Source organism: Thermobia domestica, chromosome 17 (assembly GCF_964235325.1).
Source record: "Thermobia domestica chromosome 17, izTheDome1.hap1.1, whole genome shotgun sequence".
NCBI lineage: Eukaryota > Metazoa > Arthropoda > Insecta > Zygentoma > Lepismatidae > Thermobia > Thermobia domestica.
The window spans coordinates 76077846-76098285 of NC_137470.1; the positions used below are offsets into that span (position 1 = coordinate 76077846).

General features: G+C 38.4%; 1 protein-coding gene across 2 annotated transcripts in view; it reads right to left on the reverse strand.

Moving 5' to 3' along the window:
- Positions 1–20440, reverse strand: part of LOC145673764 (uncharacterized) — a 330178-nt gene that overhangs the window by 26051 nt on the left and 283687 nt on the right. Inside the window, exons 14-15 of one of the 2 annotated variants that reach the window (XM_081743514.1) lie at positions 16809–16877; positions 4864–5085 (exon numbers count right to left, since the gene is read on the reverse strand). In XM_081743514.1, the coding sequence (XP_081599640.1) occupies positions 4864–5085; positions 16809–16877 (291 nt within the window). The remainder of the gene's footprint in view (positions 1–4863; positions 5086–16808; positions 16878–20440) is intronic. The other variant, XM_081743515.1, reaches the window with a different exon arrangement.

Consider the following 20440-nt stretch of genomic DNA (forward strand, 5'->3'; position numbering starts at 1 on the left):
GTCCTCGATGTATCTTTGTTCGTGTTCCTGTCGTTCAAGGTTACTGGAAATAACTGTAAAACTAGAATAACCGAATATAATAGAGATAAGTTACGGAGATATTATAGGTCTTTTTTAAAATTTAAACTTGAATTCTCTGGATTATAGTATTTTACCAGGACCGAAATCAGTGTTTCATCGTTAATAAAATATTGAAATCGTAAACGTTTGCAATTTGCTACATAGGCGAGGGTTTCTTGACTCTTACTTAAAAAAGCAGTCTTAGGGTAGTGGCTTGCGCGTTCATTTCGTGAGTTAGGGGTCCGCGGTTCGATTTCCTCCGAGAATATTCAGAAAAATTTTATTTCTGGTGCATAATAACATGAAAAATAGTCAATTTCTTTCGTTCTTATAAGTTAGAGTTGAAACGACTTCCTTCACAGGGGAAAACTGACAACACGACGTCACAGTCAGTTTTCAAGATACAAGAACGAAATTTTGCGCACGTATTATGTATTTGGTCTAGGAATTAATTCGTGCGGTTTTACAAAAGATGGCGTAACTAGCTTATTGTCCCATAGTTTCGTTGATCCAAACATGCGTTGAAAACTACTGTCATTGAGCATCTTGTTTAGTATATGTCAGTTGCTTGAAGCGGAAACAACAACATTTTTTCTTCAACTGAAAATGGCGCATTTTGTGCCTGATAAAGTGTTTTTGCGGGGAGTTATTCTTCATTGCTTTAACATGAAGAAAAGTGCTACCGCAAGTCATCATATTTTAGTGGAAGTGCTTGGTGACCATGCTCTAGCTGAGCGAACGTGTCAGAAGTGGTTTGCACGGTTTAAAGGTGGTGATTTCAGCTTGGAAGACCAAAAGCAATTTGGACAGCCAAAAGAATTTGAAGATGAAGAATTGAGAGCATTGCTTGATCAGGATTCATGTCAAACGCAGGACGAACTTGCAGAAGCATTTGGAGTTGAGCAAACAATAGTTTCCAAACGTCTCAAAGCCATAGGAATGATTCAAAAGATGTCTTATTGGGTTTCACATGAATTGAAAAGAAAGACGTTGAAAGAAGAAAAACCGTTTGCGAATTGCTGCTTCAAAGACAGAAAAGGAAGGGATTTTTGCATCGAATTGTAACTGGTGATGAGAAGTGGATTCATTACGAGAATCCTAAACGAAAAAAGGCCTGGGTGAAGCAAGGTGAACCAGCTCCTTCACAACCGAAACGAGATATTCATTGTGCAAAGGTTATGCTATATATATGGTGGGATTTGAAACGTGTGGTGTACTATGAACTTCTGAAACTTGGTGAAACTATTAATGGACACCGCTATCGACAACAATTAATGCGTTTGAAGCAAGCTCTGGCCTGAAAACGACCAGAATGGAATAACAGGCATAATAAACTTATTTATCAAGATGATAACGCTCGACCACATGTCGCAAAACCGGTCAAAACCTATTTGGAAAATGTCGGATGGAAAGTGTTACTCCACCTGCGATATTCACCAGACACTGCTCCGTCTGACTACTACTTGATCGATTGCATGAATAACGATTTGATTGGACAGCGGTTCACTTCTTCAGAAAATATCGAAAAATGGATCTTTGATTAGATTGCGTCAAAAGATGAGGAATTCTTTCGACACGGAATCCGTAAATTGCCTGAAAGATGGGAGAAAGTAGTGGCTAGCGATGGACAATAATTTTGTTAACGTATTCATTTACTTTGTTTTTGAAACAAAGCTTCAATTTTTATTAAAAACCGCACGAATTAATTCCTAGACCAAATATATAACAAGATTTTTTTAAAAAAAGATTCAGATCCCTACGTGAACCCAGGCCCGGGCCAGAGGGGCATAAAATTTTCGATTTTTTTTAAAAATCTCATGTTTTTTCAATTTTCTTATTTCTTGTGTATAATACGGACAAGAGAGTGATACCATTCGAAACTATGATATATCCTGAGAAAAACGAGGTATGAACCACGATCCTACGATAAATAGTAAGGAAGCAGTAGCTGTTTGAGTGAAAGTCTAAAATTTACCTCAAAAAGTGGAAATCCTAAAGAGGTTAAACGCCGATTTGAAAACGGTGCTTTTATCGAATAAGAAGGCTGTTCCTAATATTGAATTAAAGGCACGACGTAATTTACGACAGAAATTCTTGCTCCTCTTTGGTAATTCTTCCTCAACTGGATTATATTGGGGGGGCGAGGACCCCACCTTTAAATATTGGGGGGGCAAAAGTGCCCTGCCCCCCAAAGTCGGCGCCTATGATTATGCCTGTTAGGTGAGGAAGACTATGATTGAAGCAAGTGAATTATGATGGACCAATTGGTGGAATGAGAAAGTGGGAGTGTCCCGAGAAAACCAACGAGCACGATGTTGTCCGTCTCAAGCTTATTTGCCATGGGAACGAACCAGGTACCCCACCCATCAGATAGTTTAGTAGGCGGGGTATCAGTTTCGATTCCCGGTGGGAGAGGCTTTGAAATATTAAATGTCCTCGATGTATCTTTGTTCGTGTTCCTGTCGTTCAAGGTTACTGGAAATAACTGTAAAACTAGAATAACCGAATATAATAGAGATAAGTTACGGAGATATTATAGGTCTTTTTTAAAATTTAAACTTGAATTCTCTGGATTATAGTATTTTATCATGACCGAAATCAGTGTTTCATCGTTAATAAAATATTGGAATCGTAAACGTTTGCAATTTGCAACATACACGAGTGTTTCTTGACTCTTACTCAGTGTTCGAAGTGAAAAAAGCAGAGGTGGTATATTTTATTATGATTTTGACTCAACATACCGGCTATTTAAATATTGTCTTCATCACTGAAAAACCAGAGACGGTATGTCCTCATTACTGAAAAACGACCGCATACCGTCTCACTTCGACCACTGCTCTTAATTAAAAGAGCCGTCTCAGTGGAATGGCTTGAACATTCGTTTCGTGAGTTAGGGATCCACTGTTCGATTCCCTCCAAGAATATTCAGAAAAAATTTATAATCTAGAATATTGATATTTCTGGTGCATAATAACATGAAAAATAGTCAATTTCTTTCGTTCTTATAAGTTAAAGTTGAAACAACTTCATTTACAGGGGAAAACTAACAACATGACGTCATAGTCTATGATCTCAATTCCTACGTTCTGAAAATTTCGCGTGTTTCGCAAACAATTCATGAATACAAACGGGTCATCCTTCAGGCCTAGTATGAGTCATAAGTTTGTCTGAAATGTCATCGTGGAATTGTTTCTAAGTTCTTCCACTTTTACTAGAAATAATAATAATATTTTCGTAATAATAATAGAAGACAAATTCTACTTAGTTTCTGTTAAGGCATCCGAAGGTTCGATTTTCATATTGTCCAGTAGCTGACCCTTCTTTTCCTCCCTATTTTCTTTCCAAAGTATCTTTTGTAAGGCAATTCATCCTTATAGAGGGTCCAAAAATTTCTTTTCATTTTTCTTAACTTCGGTATGCTTATTTGCATTGGAATAGGACGTAATATTGAGATCTCAAACATTTAGTAATAATAATAATAATAATAATAATAATAATAATAATAATAATAATAATAATAATAATAATAATAATAATAATAATAATGATAATAATAATAATAATATAGAAGACAAATTACATATGAGGACACATTATATTAAAATCTGTAAAATTACCCGTAGCGTTAGGCAGAAGTTACAAAATAACCGGGATTGCAGAGAAGTGTCAGGACCATCAGGACATACCCTCTGCATACGTCCCTACAACGTGCTAAATGTTAAAACGGAAAGTTTCCAGGCAAATTTCATGTAGGAAGTAGGGATACTGAACTCACAAGAGCCGTAAGAAAATTTGTTTTTAAGTAATGGTTATGCCGGCTAAGCTAATATGTGTGCTGTCCAAAAATACATGTTTCAGAATTCTAAGGTACTCGCGCAACAATTTTTATAAAGGGAGTTTTGCTACAGGCATATAACTTGAAATAGTCGCTAACTACCTCTATAAAATGGTTGCAGAAATAACACAGGATTCTGAAACATGGATATTTGGATAGGGTACATGCTAGTTCCTAAATGAAGTCTTGACCCGATTACTGCAGGTCCCATAGTTTTGGAGCTATGGACCTTTAAATTTCATTTTTTCATGTTTTTGGCAGCCAATAACTCCGAAAGGAAGCATTTGTGCACCCAGATTGGTCTATACTTTTTGTCTTATCTTGGTGTCAGGAATCACCACCCAAACGTTGTCGGTGCTGTTTTGAAACACCCTGTATATACACAGGCACGGATGCAAGGGGAGGGCTATAGGAGCTATAGCCTTCTTTGACGCTCAAACATACACAGGATAAAATTGGCTTCAATCCTACTTTCTTTACACTGGATAACCCGGCAAATTATGGTTTAGCCCCTCCCTTGATCATATCCTGGATCCATGGATATATATATATATATATATATATATATATATATATATATATATATATATATATATATATATATATAAATTGTGTGTGTGTGTTTCATAAAATTGGTACTAAGATGTATATTATTTAAAATACATTTGTGGCAGTGTTCAGGGATATGATATAAAAGTAACGTTCAACACAAATAATGATCATTTTCTAAATTATTTGCTTTCAACACTTCTAGATGAAGTATAAAATTGGTACCTGGTGCTTTTGTCTTTCTCTTCTTGTTTTACATGTATTACAAATGGTACTTCCAAATTTTAAATGTTTCCTGTGATTTCTAGGTAGTGTACCAGTTAGTAAAGACATTTCTGAATGAGAGGGAGATGAGCACGTTTAACAACAACAACACTGTTTGAATCGTTAAAATAAATGTAAGAATCAAATTAACTTACAGATGTTGTTCTCGACGTAATTGAAGTTTGAAGATTACACAACTTTTTTTGTAACCTAGCTTTAAGGGCAGGACATTTTCTTTGTGTCATTTCAAAACTTGGATAAGTGTTTTTTTCTACAATTCCTGGACATTTTCTTTGTCGCTTTTCAACAGCTGGACAAATTGTTTTCTCTCCACATGCGGGATACATCTGCGGTTCATCTTCTTTGCATGCACAGTCCTGTAAGACACAAGAACCAGAGCAAATATTATTGAGTGATAAGAGGTTGTGTACTACATCTTCTAATTTACTTTAGCTTCCACTCTGTCGAAGTTATTTCTAAACTCATAAATATTTATAATCCATTATCAGGTTCTATATTAATTTCTGATTCTTCTTTCCTCCAATTAATGGCATAAGCACGTTATAAGAAATATTTATCGACACCATTGCTGAGAGTTGCATTTGTCCAATATGATAGGGAAAGTACGTACCAAGGCAAGATCAAGGGCGCCGATCCTCGGGGGGACACTCCAATGCTCATGTGGGTCCCATGTATTTTTATGAATATGTATTTTTTTATGAATCTACAATATTTGGCATAATCTGAATTCGATTTGTGTTAAAATCCTCATATATGCTTTCTTAGACCTTTGTCTGCAACCAAACACACATCCGAATGGCCCCTTTCAAAGTTACAGAGAAATTGGCGCCCTTGGGCAAGATTTCTTTTTCTGTTCCTCTTCTGATCAGCATGTGTATTCACTGTATGATTTGAACAAAAGGGGCTCACGCCATGTGAACTTTGTGGTGGACAAACACCGTCTACGTGGGTTTTCTCGGGGTTCCTCCGTTTCCTTCTACTTTCATAAGTCCACCATTTCATTCCTTTCTCATCATCGCCGTCTTCTTTAGCCTAGCCGGCACAATCATGTGACGTAAAACTGAGAGATTTCATTTTTAAACAAAAGCGTGATATTCAATTCCATTATAACATTCATTTTTCTATGACACAAAAATTGTTTTTGTTTAAAATATTACTCTTGAAACGTAACTAAGCTTATAAATGCCAAATTACTAAAGTTAAGAAATATCTGTTCACGAAAAACATGTGTTCCAATAATAAATAATTTCATGAACATTATTGTAATAGAGGTGCCAATAAACTAAGAAAAATGAGAGGAAGCTGGAATTAGCGTCACTATTGTGCCATCAATCTATTTTTAAAACGAAAATGAAATCCTTCAAGTTACTAAGATTTGATTATGTATTCAATTATAGCAAATTGTCAAAATTAACAACACCTATTATTGAATAATAGCACCTAGCTTTGACTGTTTTCTGACGTCAATGTCATAGAACTGGAACGATAAACCTCCCTAATTTGATAACTGAGTTAATAATGAAGTCGCTGATTCTACTCCTTATCCTTCCTTCATGAAAATTTGTGAGGCATTATAGCAGCACAAGCTATCAGTAGCATCTACAGGGTGGCCAAAAGTCCCGTTACCCCTTGATAAATGCTTATGTAAGGTTGCCATTGTTTCAGATTCTTCAGACCTTCAACACAACTAAAACGCGGCGAAGTGATATTTACCGATGAGTGCAATTTACAGGAGTTCTCGTTCCAAAGACCAATGTGGTCTTTTGATCCAAAGATAATACATACTTTTATGGAGAGCTGGATCGGAATCCCCCGCATATGATCATATAGGAAGGCGTGAATAGCAGACGCGTATTTGGGCCCTTTTTTCCGACAGTGTTGTAAATTACCAGCGATACCTGGACATGTTGCAGAACTGGTTTGTTCCTTTCTAGGAGGAGCACGGGATCAAAGAGACATGTTGGTTTTAGCATGATGTGGCACCTGTTCATTATACCCTCGCCATACGCGAATATCTTACGGAAGAATTTCCTGGGCGTTGGATTGGTCGTGGAAATCCGGATCTGCCCGCACCACTTGCCTGGCCACCACGAAGCCCAGACATCACCACCTGTGACAATGTGCTAAGGGGGTTCATAAAGAGCATTGTTGCACAAAACCGTCACGATACCACTGCCGAACAGACAGAAGCTGTGAAACAAGCTTTCACTCAAGTTACACCTACAATTCTCCGCAAAATGTAGCACAGAACCTGGCGGCGTATTATCCTTTGTTATAAGAATGACAGTCGACAAACTGATCCTTCGGACACTTAATGTTTCCTATCTCTATAAAACTTCTCGAAAGTATTGTTGTTCATGTCATTTAGTTCTTTCCGTGTAGTTATTTACGTACGTTTAGTGGTTTATGTTACTTATTTTCAGGGTAAAGGGACTTTGTGGCCACCCTGTATTTTCCGACATATGACACTACTTACTTAGTTATTGAGTACACACTACATCCATGGGATATACTTACTCCGTAAGCGCAATTCTACCAATAATCCTAAATGAACTTGTATTGGTTATTATTATACTATTATTATATTTATACTAGCAACCGAAGGAGATAGGGTTCTGGACCCAGAAGCGATCATTCAGAGGCTAAAAGACCCTTACAAGAAACTCCACACAAAACTTATTGATTTCGTATTTACCATATTCACTAATCTAAACAATTAAATGCAGAGTGGAGATCTCCGGATTTTGATTAGAGTTACGAACAAATATTGCTGCTTCTTTGAGAATCATTTTTGATTGCTACATAAAACCTCAGAACTTACAGAATGTAGAGGTTGAAAGGATGGAGTTTGAAATCCTAGGGTGTTCTTACCTCTAGAATAAATGTATTTTGGTGAGATGATCTTCTCGATAGTCAATAAAGATCTCGATACAAGACATAAATATTTTCAAAACAAGGTGTTCGGACTTACTAAATGATAACATCTTAGTAATTCACTGACAAAAGGGTGTGTGGTTCTTAGTTCAGAATAAACTATAAGCGGATGCAGTTGATTTACAAATATCAATCAAATTTTCTTATTTTGAGTAGCTGAGAAATGGCATTAATATAGGCAGGGTTGGATTAACCCATCTGGATGCCCGGGGCTAGAAAAAATATATGTCCCCTACTGGCTTCACCTAATACATTTCTGTGGAAGTACAGAAGGAAAGTTAAGGGAATGTGCTTCATATTTTTGGTCATATTTTATTTTATGATGGTGATTGTATCTTCATGATTCTTTTTAGATAGCCACTTGAGATTTTGATTAGAGTGGAGACACCTGTCTACCTGGAGGCCCGAGGCTGTAGTACTCTTAATCCGACCCTGAATATAGGCCTACCTAGAGATTTGTTGTTCGATGTTTTATTATTTTTAAAGATTTCTACTCAAATATTCTGATATTTTCGAGCGCTTGCTACTGATATTTTTAATTTCTTAGTTCACAACGTTACATCAGTAACCGTTGTTCAGACCTGTTTCCAAACTAAATTTTGTAAACAAGCACCACGCCGGCACATCTTAGCATGGGTGAAACAGTTTGAGGAGGGAAGCTGCTTGTGAAAAAAGCGCACTGGATGGCCACAAGTCCAAAATAATTTGATTATCATATAACTGTACCGTTCATAAAATTTAATCAAGTTGCATACTCAATCTCGTTCTTACAGGACAAGCGTACTTTTCAATACAGGGTGTTAAGGAACTATACTGAAAACTATACGAGGTGATTCTTCACATCAAAATAAGAAAAAAATTATAATATGGATTTGTGGGAGAAAGTGCATAGTTTCACAGCTATGGCAAGCCAAAAGTGTGGGAAATCAAATTGTAATACATGTTACTCTTAGCATAAAGAGCCGTGCTGTAGTGGTCCATATCAGCATAAAGGGAGTTTAAAATTCAGCATCCAAAAACGTAGCTATATTTCGGCAGTACAATGTATGCTCAAGGGAATTTTCACAGGCCATACATAGTTCCCAGATATGCTCCCAACAGAATCCTCAGATATTGTCTGATTTCAAGGTGGGTTCACAGTAGGCAAAAGCTAGTCTTGAAAGCAGTTATCACTGAATGCGTCGACGGGATATCGGAAGTGTTAGAAATCGCCAACACCATGGTTCCTTGTGTTCATAAGAACGCGCACTGCGATTTATTTGTCACGCTTATACACTGAGTGTTCACTGAATTGTGACCACCCCTCCACACAAGAAGGCTTGGGCAGCAGCCGAGCTGCTATGAGAATCCTGAATGGAAGTTTTGCAGAAAAATGAGTTGAGTTTGAGTTTAACGTCCCGTTCAGCAGCGAGGCGATATGAGACGTGAACCTACTGATTAACGTGGAATCCGAACCATATGAGCTCCCGCCGGGAATCGAACCCGGTTTTACAGAAAAAGAACACACTCGAGGCTACACTTGGCAGACAGCACACTGTTACAATGGGAGATGGATAGGATTTATCCGCATTCCAAAAATGCATGGTTGTGGGTCCCCTAGCAACAGGTGCGTCAATAACCCAGATAGGAACACTTTTCGGATGCAAGAATATGGGGTAACAGCCTATAGGAGACGGAACTGCAGGGGCGTACAGAATATCATACCGTGGGGCGAGCGTTACGTCAAACTGCTTCTGACAGCCAAAAGACCCATAAGTGTTCGGGAATTACCAACACAATAGTGAATCACAACACCCGTATCCCACAGAAATATACAGCTTACACTGGCATGCATGAAGTTCCACAGCAGACAAGCCACTCGTCACTCACTCCTCACGATTCATCACTGCCGACTTCCTCCCGTTTGAGCACAGGAGCACGCTAATTGGACTGCAGATGATTGGAAAAGGGTGTGTTGGTCCAATGAGTCACTATTTGTGCTACACCACTTGGACGGGCGCGTGCATATGTGGCATCAACAGCTCGAAGCCATGGACCCCTCGTGCATGGTCCATACTCTACAGGCAGGTGGGGGCGGCTGTATGATTTAGGGATGCTTCTATTGGCATGGATTGGAACCGTTGGTGTACATGGGCACCACACGTGTGACATTCACTGTGTATCTGCATGTGTTAGGGAATCACGTACACCCTTACACCCTATAACGTAGCACTTACACCCACACGGAGACAGCATTTTCCAATACGATGGTGCACGGTGCCACCTAGCCAGGACTGTACTTGTTTGCCTTGAGAGATATTCCGCGAAACTGCAGCACACGAATTGGGCCGCTAACTCGCCGGATCTGAATTCTATAGAACATCTATGGGATGTTGGAGAACGATCTCCTCGTGCTATGACTTCTGCACCAGCATGTGTGGGCTCATTGTGAAATGCCATCGGGGATATATGATGTCAAATTCCCATGGGGACATAACAACTTGCAGAATCCATGACATGTCGTGTCCAATCCATCCTTCGAGCAAAAGGTAGACCAACAAAATATTAGTTAGGTGGTCGCAACTCAGTGAGCACTCAGTGTGCATACAGTGAACTATACCGTAAAAAAAAATCCCATCAGGTGTTATTCCGAATACTACGAATCGTGGGGCCTGGCAGTCCCTAAAATTTCCGATTTACGGCCGAAATATTACGTGTTCGTTGCTATAAAGGCTTAATTTTGCGTACTTTGGATCTCCCTTTAAGTCAGAGTATATTTGGGAATACTATTGGGATCATATTTGTGAATTGTGCTCTACGGAGCTGGAGAATCCGTTGTGCACCTATTGCACATTGCTGAAATATCAATTTCTGAAAGGCGTATGTGTGGTTTCCTTTACGCTACTATAGACTGCCACTCCACAGTTTTTCATGTTTGAAATAACGTGGGTTGCAATGCATTCTTTCACGCTTTTGGATGCCCCTAGCTCTGAAATTATACTTTTGTGTGTATCATCATGTTTGGACGAGCCCCTCAGAAACATCGTTGGAACAGACCTTAGGAAGGGTGTTTATTCCATTGGAGACGACTTTAGCACTGTCGTCTTTTCAATCGTCAAAATGTAAAAGTTGGACTTGTGGGTGGCACACGAGCTGAAGATATAGAACTTTCTCTTTATAAGGAATAATCAGAACAGTTTTCTGTATCGGAGTGTTACTTTGACGGAAACGAGATCTGTTACAACAATCGTAATGGCTCAGAATAGTGGTTGGATTTCTATTGCAGAACGGTTTCCAAATCCCCTAGATTTTGTTTGCTGGTATAATGATCTATGCTTGAGATGATACATCATGTATTTCTCCTTTGACTACAAAAATACAGTGCAACTTTGCCGGTAAGCATCCAGGAATGTTCAAAAGATATGGCGTCTTCATGTTGATTCACGGTGCATGCTTAAACGTAGTTCAAAGGACGTTGCACCAGAGTTGGCGTGGGTCAATGAAAACTGACCCACGACCCACTGACCCACCACCCACCGTGACCCACTCTGACCCACGACCCACCATGACCCACCACCCACCGTGACCCACCATGACCCACCACCCACCGTGACCCACTCTGACCCACCGTGACCCACCACCCACCGTGACCCACCACCCACCATGAACCACTCTCATCCACTGTGACCTATTCTGACTCACCAAAATCCATCGTCATCAACTCTGAACACGATACACGGCCTCTTCTGTACTGAGTAAAGAGTTTACACTTGTAATAAAACAAGACTATGAACTTGTCATTAATCGGAGTTTGAATTTCTAGTCAATCGCTCAAGCACCACTCTGTTAGAATAACGGTGGATCTGAACTTTATGATATAAAATGGTAAAGTGTTTGTCAGTGAGGAAATTGAAACAGTTCGAGGTGGGAGGAAATTAGTGTGTGCCTAAAATATACTTGTACTAAGAGAGTATTCTTACAAGTGTTAATTTCTGAACGCATTCCAAGAGAAACTTCTATTCACAGGAAAATACCCCTGTACAATATGGAAAAGGTTATGGTTTCTCAATTCACAGTATTTTTCTCACAAAAGACTTGAAAAGTCAGTTTTTCATAGTGTATAAAGGTGCTCGGGTACCCTATGTGAGAGCATCTTCATAAAGTATGCTCATATTTGTAGTTTGTGTAATCACTAAAACACCACGTTAAATTTAAGTTACAAATCTGCAATTGCAATTATTATGAATATTTATTTAAGTTAGTTTATCTAAAGCAAAGAAGAGACTTACTAAAAAATAGGTACAAAGTTGAATAACACAAATAAGCCATTAGTAATACAAGTATACATTTTCTAGAACTCATAATTTTCCACAAACCTGAATTCGGGTTTATTTCCTGTTGGTAACTTTTACGTGGTAAACCATCCGCAGCGGAATGATGTCCATACTTCAGCCAAGAAATAACTAGCTCGTGTACTTTGAGCTTGTCTAGCGGTGGGCCATTAACATTGATGAACAACAAGTTAGACAATTTGAGCACTTAGTCTATTTCTAATACCAGTCATCTGTAAATTCATAAGGGGAAATCCCCGTTCGGACTCTGTCATGGAAATTGACAATATTTCTACCCGATTTCTGCAACTGCTCATCGACAATCTGCTTGTTAGACTTAAGTCTGATAACGATTTTTCTTGGTCAGTTTTGAAATACTCAGCAAGAAGTATCATCTCTCTATCACCATACAACATCTTATCCATATCGACCATGTCAGTTGGCAATGTCGACTCATGGGGAACAGAAACTTTATCTACCACGCCTTCGATAGGGAATCTTGTGAATAAATTATCAATTAAAGCCTGATAAACTGATGATTTCTTATTTGTTTATAAATTTCATTTTTGTAATTACACATAAAGGTTTGATGCCATTACCAAGTTCCCTCCCCCGTCTAGAAAGCGAAAGGGAACGAGGTTCCTGGAAAGTGTTCAGAGGTGAATGGGAATTTCCCTCCTTCTTCCTCTTCAACTCCGCACACTGCTGTTTGCCATGTGCCAAATTACGATGAATTTAAATTAAATTATCATAGTATAATTATTTCCTTGTTGAATTATCAATACTTTTCAGTGGAAAAAATGATGAAATTTGAAAGTTCCAAATCAAGGTAAGTAGACCAACGTAAAGGGAAAAAAGTGTAAAATTTTCCATATAATTATGCGTACAATTCCAAACTTAAAATTTCCGTATAATTAACCTTACGGTAGAAATTTTATGCCTATTTTAGTCAATTTTTTGGGTTGATTGTCCTGTGCTGTAAGAGCTCCATATAATAAACATAAACTTCAGCATTATTATAGTAGAAAGCAATGGATATATGAAACCAAGCACTGTATTTTTTGTTTCTGATTTTTTTCTTAAATAACATCGATCGTTTTCAATCATTTTTACAAACCAACTCACTACCAATTTTCCATATATAGAAAGTACCCACCCCCCACATAAAGGAGAATTTAAAAAAATGCTAGGCCACATTCTGTGTATTTTCAATAAAGAGTTAATACACTGAATTTTAGCTCCGTAAGTTTAACGGCTTGTGAGATACTCATTTTTTTTTCGCAAGAATTCGGATTTTCACTACCTCCTTAGGATATTATGTATTATAATGAAAGCAACATAACATCCCAGTTTGGATTAAGGCCTAACTATATACCCAAAGTAATTTCATTCGACTTTGCAATTTGACCATGATGATCAGGCACACATAGTTACATTCAATTTTTTATATAATAATTTATATATTACAGTGATTCAAAAATTTATTTTTTCCAGTTGTTAGCTCCTCTAAAAACTCACAGATCTCGAAAGCCAAGTAGTAGTATAAGTCCTATTGCTATTATTACAATTAAAAATATCAATATCCAAAAGTGCCTGAAGTTCTTTTTTCACTTGGTTAGATATACTCACCTCAGGTAAGTAGACATAAACAAGTGGAAAAGGAAGGGAAATGAAGGTCTTGAAAGTAAAACGAAGACAAATTTACCAGTCTTCAGAAGATACTGTCTACCATGGAGTGAGCAGAGAGGTTCGGTAGATCATACTGAGTCGGTGGGTCGCAGTGGGTCATGGTGGGTGGTGGGTCACGGTGGGTCACAGTGGGTCACGGTGGGTGGTGGGTCACAGTGCGTCACATGCTGTTGACCCACGACCCACTGACCCACTCAGAAAACTTGACCCACTTGACCCACTGACGCACTCCTCTGCGTTGCACACTTTCCAGAAGTTGCAGTATGAAACAATACCTTATCCACCGTATTCTCCTGATATATCTCCCACCCACTACAGCCTATTCCTGAATCTCGAACACTTTTTGAGAGGGAAGACCTCCTCTGATGATCGGATCGTACAACATGGGATTGAGGATCTACTCACTTCACAGATTCCACACATCTCTCGCCACGGAATTCAATCTTTGGGTGGGTAATGACAATATTGTGTTGTTGGAGACAGCGACTATTTTCATTAGTTACGTATTGTAATTTTCGTAATTTTCTTTTTGTTTTTGGGATTGCCGCACTTGGGGCGAACATTTCGTTTCCACCAACTTAACAAGAGGAATACATTTCCATGAATTGTAAAATAACTGTCGTGTTTCAATTCCCCTTCCTTTTTCTTTAAACTTAGATATCAGATACTATTGCACTAACATTTGAATTTTGTTCTTGAACACCACAGTTACTAAGATGCTCTTTAATTTTATATTTTCTAGTGAATGACTAACACATCTTTAGTGCATATGGCACCAGGATTGATTCTTGGTTGAGTGTTTAGCTTTCATTTGAATGCAATAGGACTGCATACAAATCAGTTGCAATATAATACTTTCTTTAATATGAGAAAACTACCAACATTGAGGGAGCTAGGGACCAACCTGTTTAGTAACAGAAACATAGGAAATAGGACTGTCGACGCTTCCACCAAAGCAAATGACACGCATTTTAAGCAGGATTCTTGGAACAAAAATGTACACTCATGTCCAAAATAATTGTCGTATGTCTATAAATATTTTGTTGTAGGAATATAATTTGATAACGAATTCACCCGCTATTTCTTATAATCTTTGTATGTGTATAATTGGCAAAGACATGTATGTAGCAAATTTCATATCAAAAGAGCATTAAATAAGAACAATAAAACGAAAATAAATCTTTCTTGTCCATTTAGCAATATTTTGTTTTACTCATTCTAATTTTCGAATTGATAATTCTTTTCCTATGAAATTTACCACAAATATACATTTCCCGATTATACACATAATATCAGTATTAAAAGTAACCTTCAAAATCACTATCAAATTATATCCTTACAAGAAGACAGTTACAGATATACGACAATCATTTTGGACATGAGTGTACATACAAAGTGTGATCAAAAAGTATGGTGAATGTAGTTGCACCGTGCCATCTATCCATGTTGTATCAATTTGAACCAGTTAGCCCGGTAGTCTAAACCTTTGGAACAGTCAGTGTCGAGTTTGAACGAGTTATGACATGTTAGTTGGTTTCCAGAAGCACAGGAGTGAGGATGTGTTAAGTATGTTTGTCGCGAACCAACATTGAATTTTGTTCTAAGCTGCAGAAAAGTGCGAAAGAAATTCACAAAATGTCAAAATCAATGCCTCTTCCTAAACTTAAAACCGTACTTAAAGGAAAACATTTTGACACCATTCCTGACATTGAGAGGGCCACAACAGAGTAGCTGAACACTCTTCGAAGAGAAGCCTTCCAGAAATGCTTCCAATCATGGATGGAACTTTAGGATAAATGCATTGCCAGCCAAGGACAGTACTTTGAAGGAGGCTAAGTCAAATCGTATGTAAGCTTATTACTTTGTTTCTAATAAAATTATTCATCTTAATTTTGATCACACCTCGTACAATTATTTCTCTGTACAGTTCTTAGAAAAGAAACATTTTGGAGTCAGGATGAGGTTGTTAGTCTGACACCAAATCCCAAGCTGGAGTACCACTCCTTGTCGTCTGTCTGCGATTGCTTATTCAACATATTCGCAGCTAACCTCTATATCTAGAAGCCTACCCCTCGATCCGCAACCTGAGGACGCGCCATGCCGTGGTGACAGGGAAACGGGAATGGAGAATGGCGGAAAAGTCATAACGAAGACCTGCATAATTTATACCGCCTACCAAACATTGTTAGTCATCAAGTCTAGGAGGCTTAAGTGGGCAGGTCATGTAGCCAGGATGGAAGAGAGTAGGAACTCTTCAAAGTTTTAACTGGAAGTCCAATCGGAAAACGACAATTAGGAAGACCTAGCGTAGGTGGGAGGACAGTATTAAGATGGATCTCACAGAAATAGGAGAAACTGGATCCAGTTGGCTAAGGATAGTAGTCAATGGAGAGCTTTTGTGAACGCAGCATTGAACCTCTGGATTCCATAGGCCTTAGAATTAGTTAGCGAGTAAAGATCGTTTACAACAATTTGATATCTAAAATCCTTCCGAAGATATGTAAAATAAGGGTAGCGACTGCTATAATGCTTAAAATGTCGTATTTGTGGGACATTTTATAAATGACTATTGCTTTCATTTGCTTCTATGACATCACAATGATAGTATTTGGTAGTTCAAATTATAAGAAGTTCTCACAATTACAATTTTAAGCTTGTTGGAAACTTTACTAATGTCTATATTGTAAATCAGTGATCGCCAAACAATCGATTGCGAGGGGGCACATTTTCGGTAGATCGCTTTAACGTTCCGGTTGGCTGACCTTAACTGCTGCACTGAGCTGACGCTACCGACAAGCGGTGCTAATGTAAGATTTTTTTTTAAAGTTAATAGTTCTTTTGGATGATAGCTCACCAGGGGAGTAAATAAGGGCCCCGTAGACTCCGCAATGCGGGGGGACCAAACCATCAGGGGGCCTCCAAATCGTGATTTGGGACGTAGAGAAGGGGTCCCACTCCACGCTGCCTGCGGAGTGGCCCCGAAGCCTTTAGTTAGGTCACTGTAGCTCACAGCAGGATTTAAAAGTGGCAAGGTAGCTCAGAAGCTTCATAGGTTTGGCGACCACTGTTGTAAATACTGGTGAAAATATGTTCTTGTACACACCGAAGGATATTATTATTTTTAAATAATTTCAATGTTTACTCACAGTATTTTGTGCTGAATCTGTGTCAACCGTGACAGGTGTTCCAGAAGGTACTTTCACAACAATACTGGTCTGAAAATATTTAAAATTATTGTTAAAAAGCTAAAACACTTTTAAAAAGACACTGTTAAAAAGCTAACAGAGTTTCACCATGTTACTCAAAGCTATTCTTAACTAGTTTTAGCATATTAACTAAAAGAATGTAACATATTTTTGGAACTAAAATGTATATATATATATATATATATATATATATATATATATATATATGATTATTTCATATTTCGTATAACGTAACAACTATACTGGGGTGCACAAATGCTTCCTTTCGGAGTTGTAGGCTGCATCAACATGAAAAAATGAAGTTTAAAAGTCCATAGCTCCAAAACTATGTGACCTACCATAGTCGGATCAAGACTTCACTTAGGAACTAGTATGTGCCCTATCCGAATACCCATGTTTCAGAATCTTGCGGTACTTCCGCAATAATTTTTATAGAGGTAGTTGCTGAGTACTTCAAGTCATATGCCCGTAGCTAAGCTCCATCTACAAAAATTGTTGCGTGAGTACCTTAGGACTCTGTAACATGTATTTTTGGATAGCGCACATATTAGTTCCTAAGTGAAGTCTTGACCCGACTACCGTAGGTCCCATATTTTTTTAACTATGGACCTTGAAAGATCATTTTTTTTCATGTTTTTGGTAGCCTATAATTCCGAAACGAAACATTTGTGCATCCAGGTTGGTCTATAATTTTTGTCTTATCTTGGTGTCAGGAATCACCTCCCAAACGTTGTCGGTGTTGTTTATAAACACACTGTATATTATCATTAGTACAAAGATGTATGAAAAAGTAAGGTGAATTTTCAATTTACTGAAAAACGTGCAGAGATCTGAAATTGTATCATGTTTGACACATGATATCACACTAACACTCGACATAGGAACTATAGCGATCCCAACATGCATTCAAACGTGACACTAAATCATCCATGCCCTTTGCAAAGAAATGTTGCTCCAGGTTCCCTAACCAGGTAACCGTAACCTGTTGTGCCTCTACCAGTGTATGGAAATGCCACCAACGGACGTGTTTCTTAGGAGTCCAAACAATTGTTAGTCGGAAGGGATTAAATCAAGGCTATATTTAAAATGTCAAAAATTTCCCAGTTGAAACTTATCTTGTATGTACGATTTCGTTGGACTGCATTTCGCCGTGCGTTCTCGTGCAGTAACAACACTCCCTCTCGTAGTGCTCCTTTTCGTTTCTCATGTATGACTGCTTTTGGCCTGTCCATGATTTGGTAGTACGTGTTCGCAGTAATGCTCGTACCCTTTGCTAGAAATTCAATATGAATAACATCCTGACGATCCCTAACACAGTAGCCATTGCTTCCTTGGCAGATGTTATGGTCTTGAATTCCTTGGCCTACAGTGACAGACGGATGTTTCCATGTCATGCTCTGGCGTTTTGATTCAGAAGTCCATAGGGGTATTGAGATTTCACTGCCTGTTATGGTATGATGAAGGGATGAATTTCCTTCGTGTGCATATCATATGACGTAGGTCAGAAAAATACCTATTCGAAGGTGGTTTTGGACCTAACTCAGATGTTTTGGCACCCACCGCGCACCCACTTTCCTGAGGCTAAGTTGTTCATGAACGATTCTCCTCATTGAAACCTGTAGATTGGTTGATTCGTTGTATTGAAGTTTAGCGTCTTTTCTGGACCTAGGCTATATGAAACGTGGACCTACAGCTTAACGACGGCTCCTTTTCAACCACATAAGCTCCCACTGGTTGAGTTCAGGTCTTCCACGGTGAAGGAGAGTACACTAACCATATAGACACGAGAAATCTCTAAATAATGAATTGGGAGTAAACCATTATAAAGCTATATATGGAAAGACAAAATGAGTTTAAAAACATCTTTACAAGTACATGGGCGATTCAGAAAGTAATGCCTCGAAGCCCACTACTTGGCCTATAGTCCTGCAAACATTCTGAACTGTTTATCATTAATGCCCTAATGTTTAAGCTATAGAATGTCGTTTGTTTCACCTTCCTTTCTCTTCTCGTTCCAGAGTAATGGAGCAATTCATGCCATCCAGTTGTGACGTATGGTTTAAACAGCGGCATGTCATTGAATTCTGACAACGAAAGGATGTGCGCCCAGTAACATTCATCGCCGGCGACGAGTCGTGGATACACCATTACGACCCAGAAACGAAGGGTCAGTTGATGGAGGACTGCCACACGTCCTCTCCTCCGCCAAAAATCTCAAAGTTGTCCCATCTGCTTGCAAAGTGTTGTTGACATTCTGCCTCATCCTTCCCATAGTCCGGATCTTGCGCCCCGTGACTTTTGGCTTTTCTCTAAACTTAAGAATCACCTTAAGGGCTAACGCTACAGTTGTGACGTGGAGATAGATGCATCAGTTCGGCAATGGTGTCAGCAGAAGCCACCACAATTCTTCGGCGACGGCATGAAAAACCTTGTTTCGCGTTGGCTCAGGTGTGTTGCCCGTAATGGGGAGTATGTTGTAAAATGGTACTACCATTTGTAGCTGACATTGCAAACTTTCCACTGATACCTGTATCGATGCTATCTGTCAAACACAAATAAAGGTATTACCTTGGAGGCATTACTTTCTGAATCACCGTCGTACTTTTCAGCTAAATACGTATTTCGTAAGGACAAGAAATGTATTAATTAGGACAATTAATTCAATTTTTGCAAATAATGTGTAGTTACTTCAAACTTAACTTCCTAGATAGTGAAAATCAAGTCAGTTCTAGCCTATTAATGTATGACTTTTATTTAAAGCTAAATACCCTCTCCAATCTCTACTCCTTTATAGATTTACTACTTACAACCCCAGACGCACTTTATTAATTAGGCTCTATCAAAAGTGTAGGGGAAAGTGAGTATAACTGTAATATGAATATGGATGTATCGGGCCTTTTGCAGAGTCGTTCTGATGCGTGATTAGTACCGTACTAAATAGTTAGACTAGCATATGTTTCCTGCAGTAATCAAGCCTTTAGAATGACGCTAGTCATATTTCAAAAGGACTCTGAATAAGGCAGATCATGTCAATTATCAGCTGATAGACCACGTACTAAGTTTACATACCCCGTTAGAAGAGAGTGCAAAATATCACCCATTCACCAACTAAGGAGGTATGGTGTACAACGCAGTACGGTCAAACAAAAGAAAGAAAACTTTTTTTGATGTACATATATTTTGGTTTTTCAGAATAAGTACTGTAGATGGGGAATTACTTATCATCTTCACATCATATAGTGAGTTTGAACTCGGTGTCAAGTAGTTACCTTAAATGTTGGACTTTATTAAATGCAAGGAATACGTATTTCACTAGAAGGGGGCAAGAGAAAATGGTGGTAGTGGGGATAGATATAACAAAGTGTTACACCTATACTCAGCCTATGTTACAAGAAAACCCAAGTCATGGATGATAATATGTGTGACAGATGTATGTGTTCGGTTGAAGCTGTAAGTACCAAAGAACACTATCTTATCTTATCTTAATCTTAACTATATATAAAACTACATGAGCTGACATAAATTATTGAGCATTTCCTGTAGGGCTACAATGATTACATTTGACTTGATTT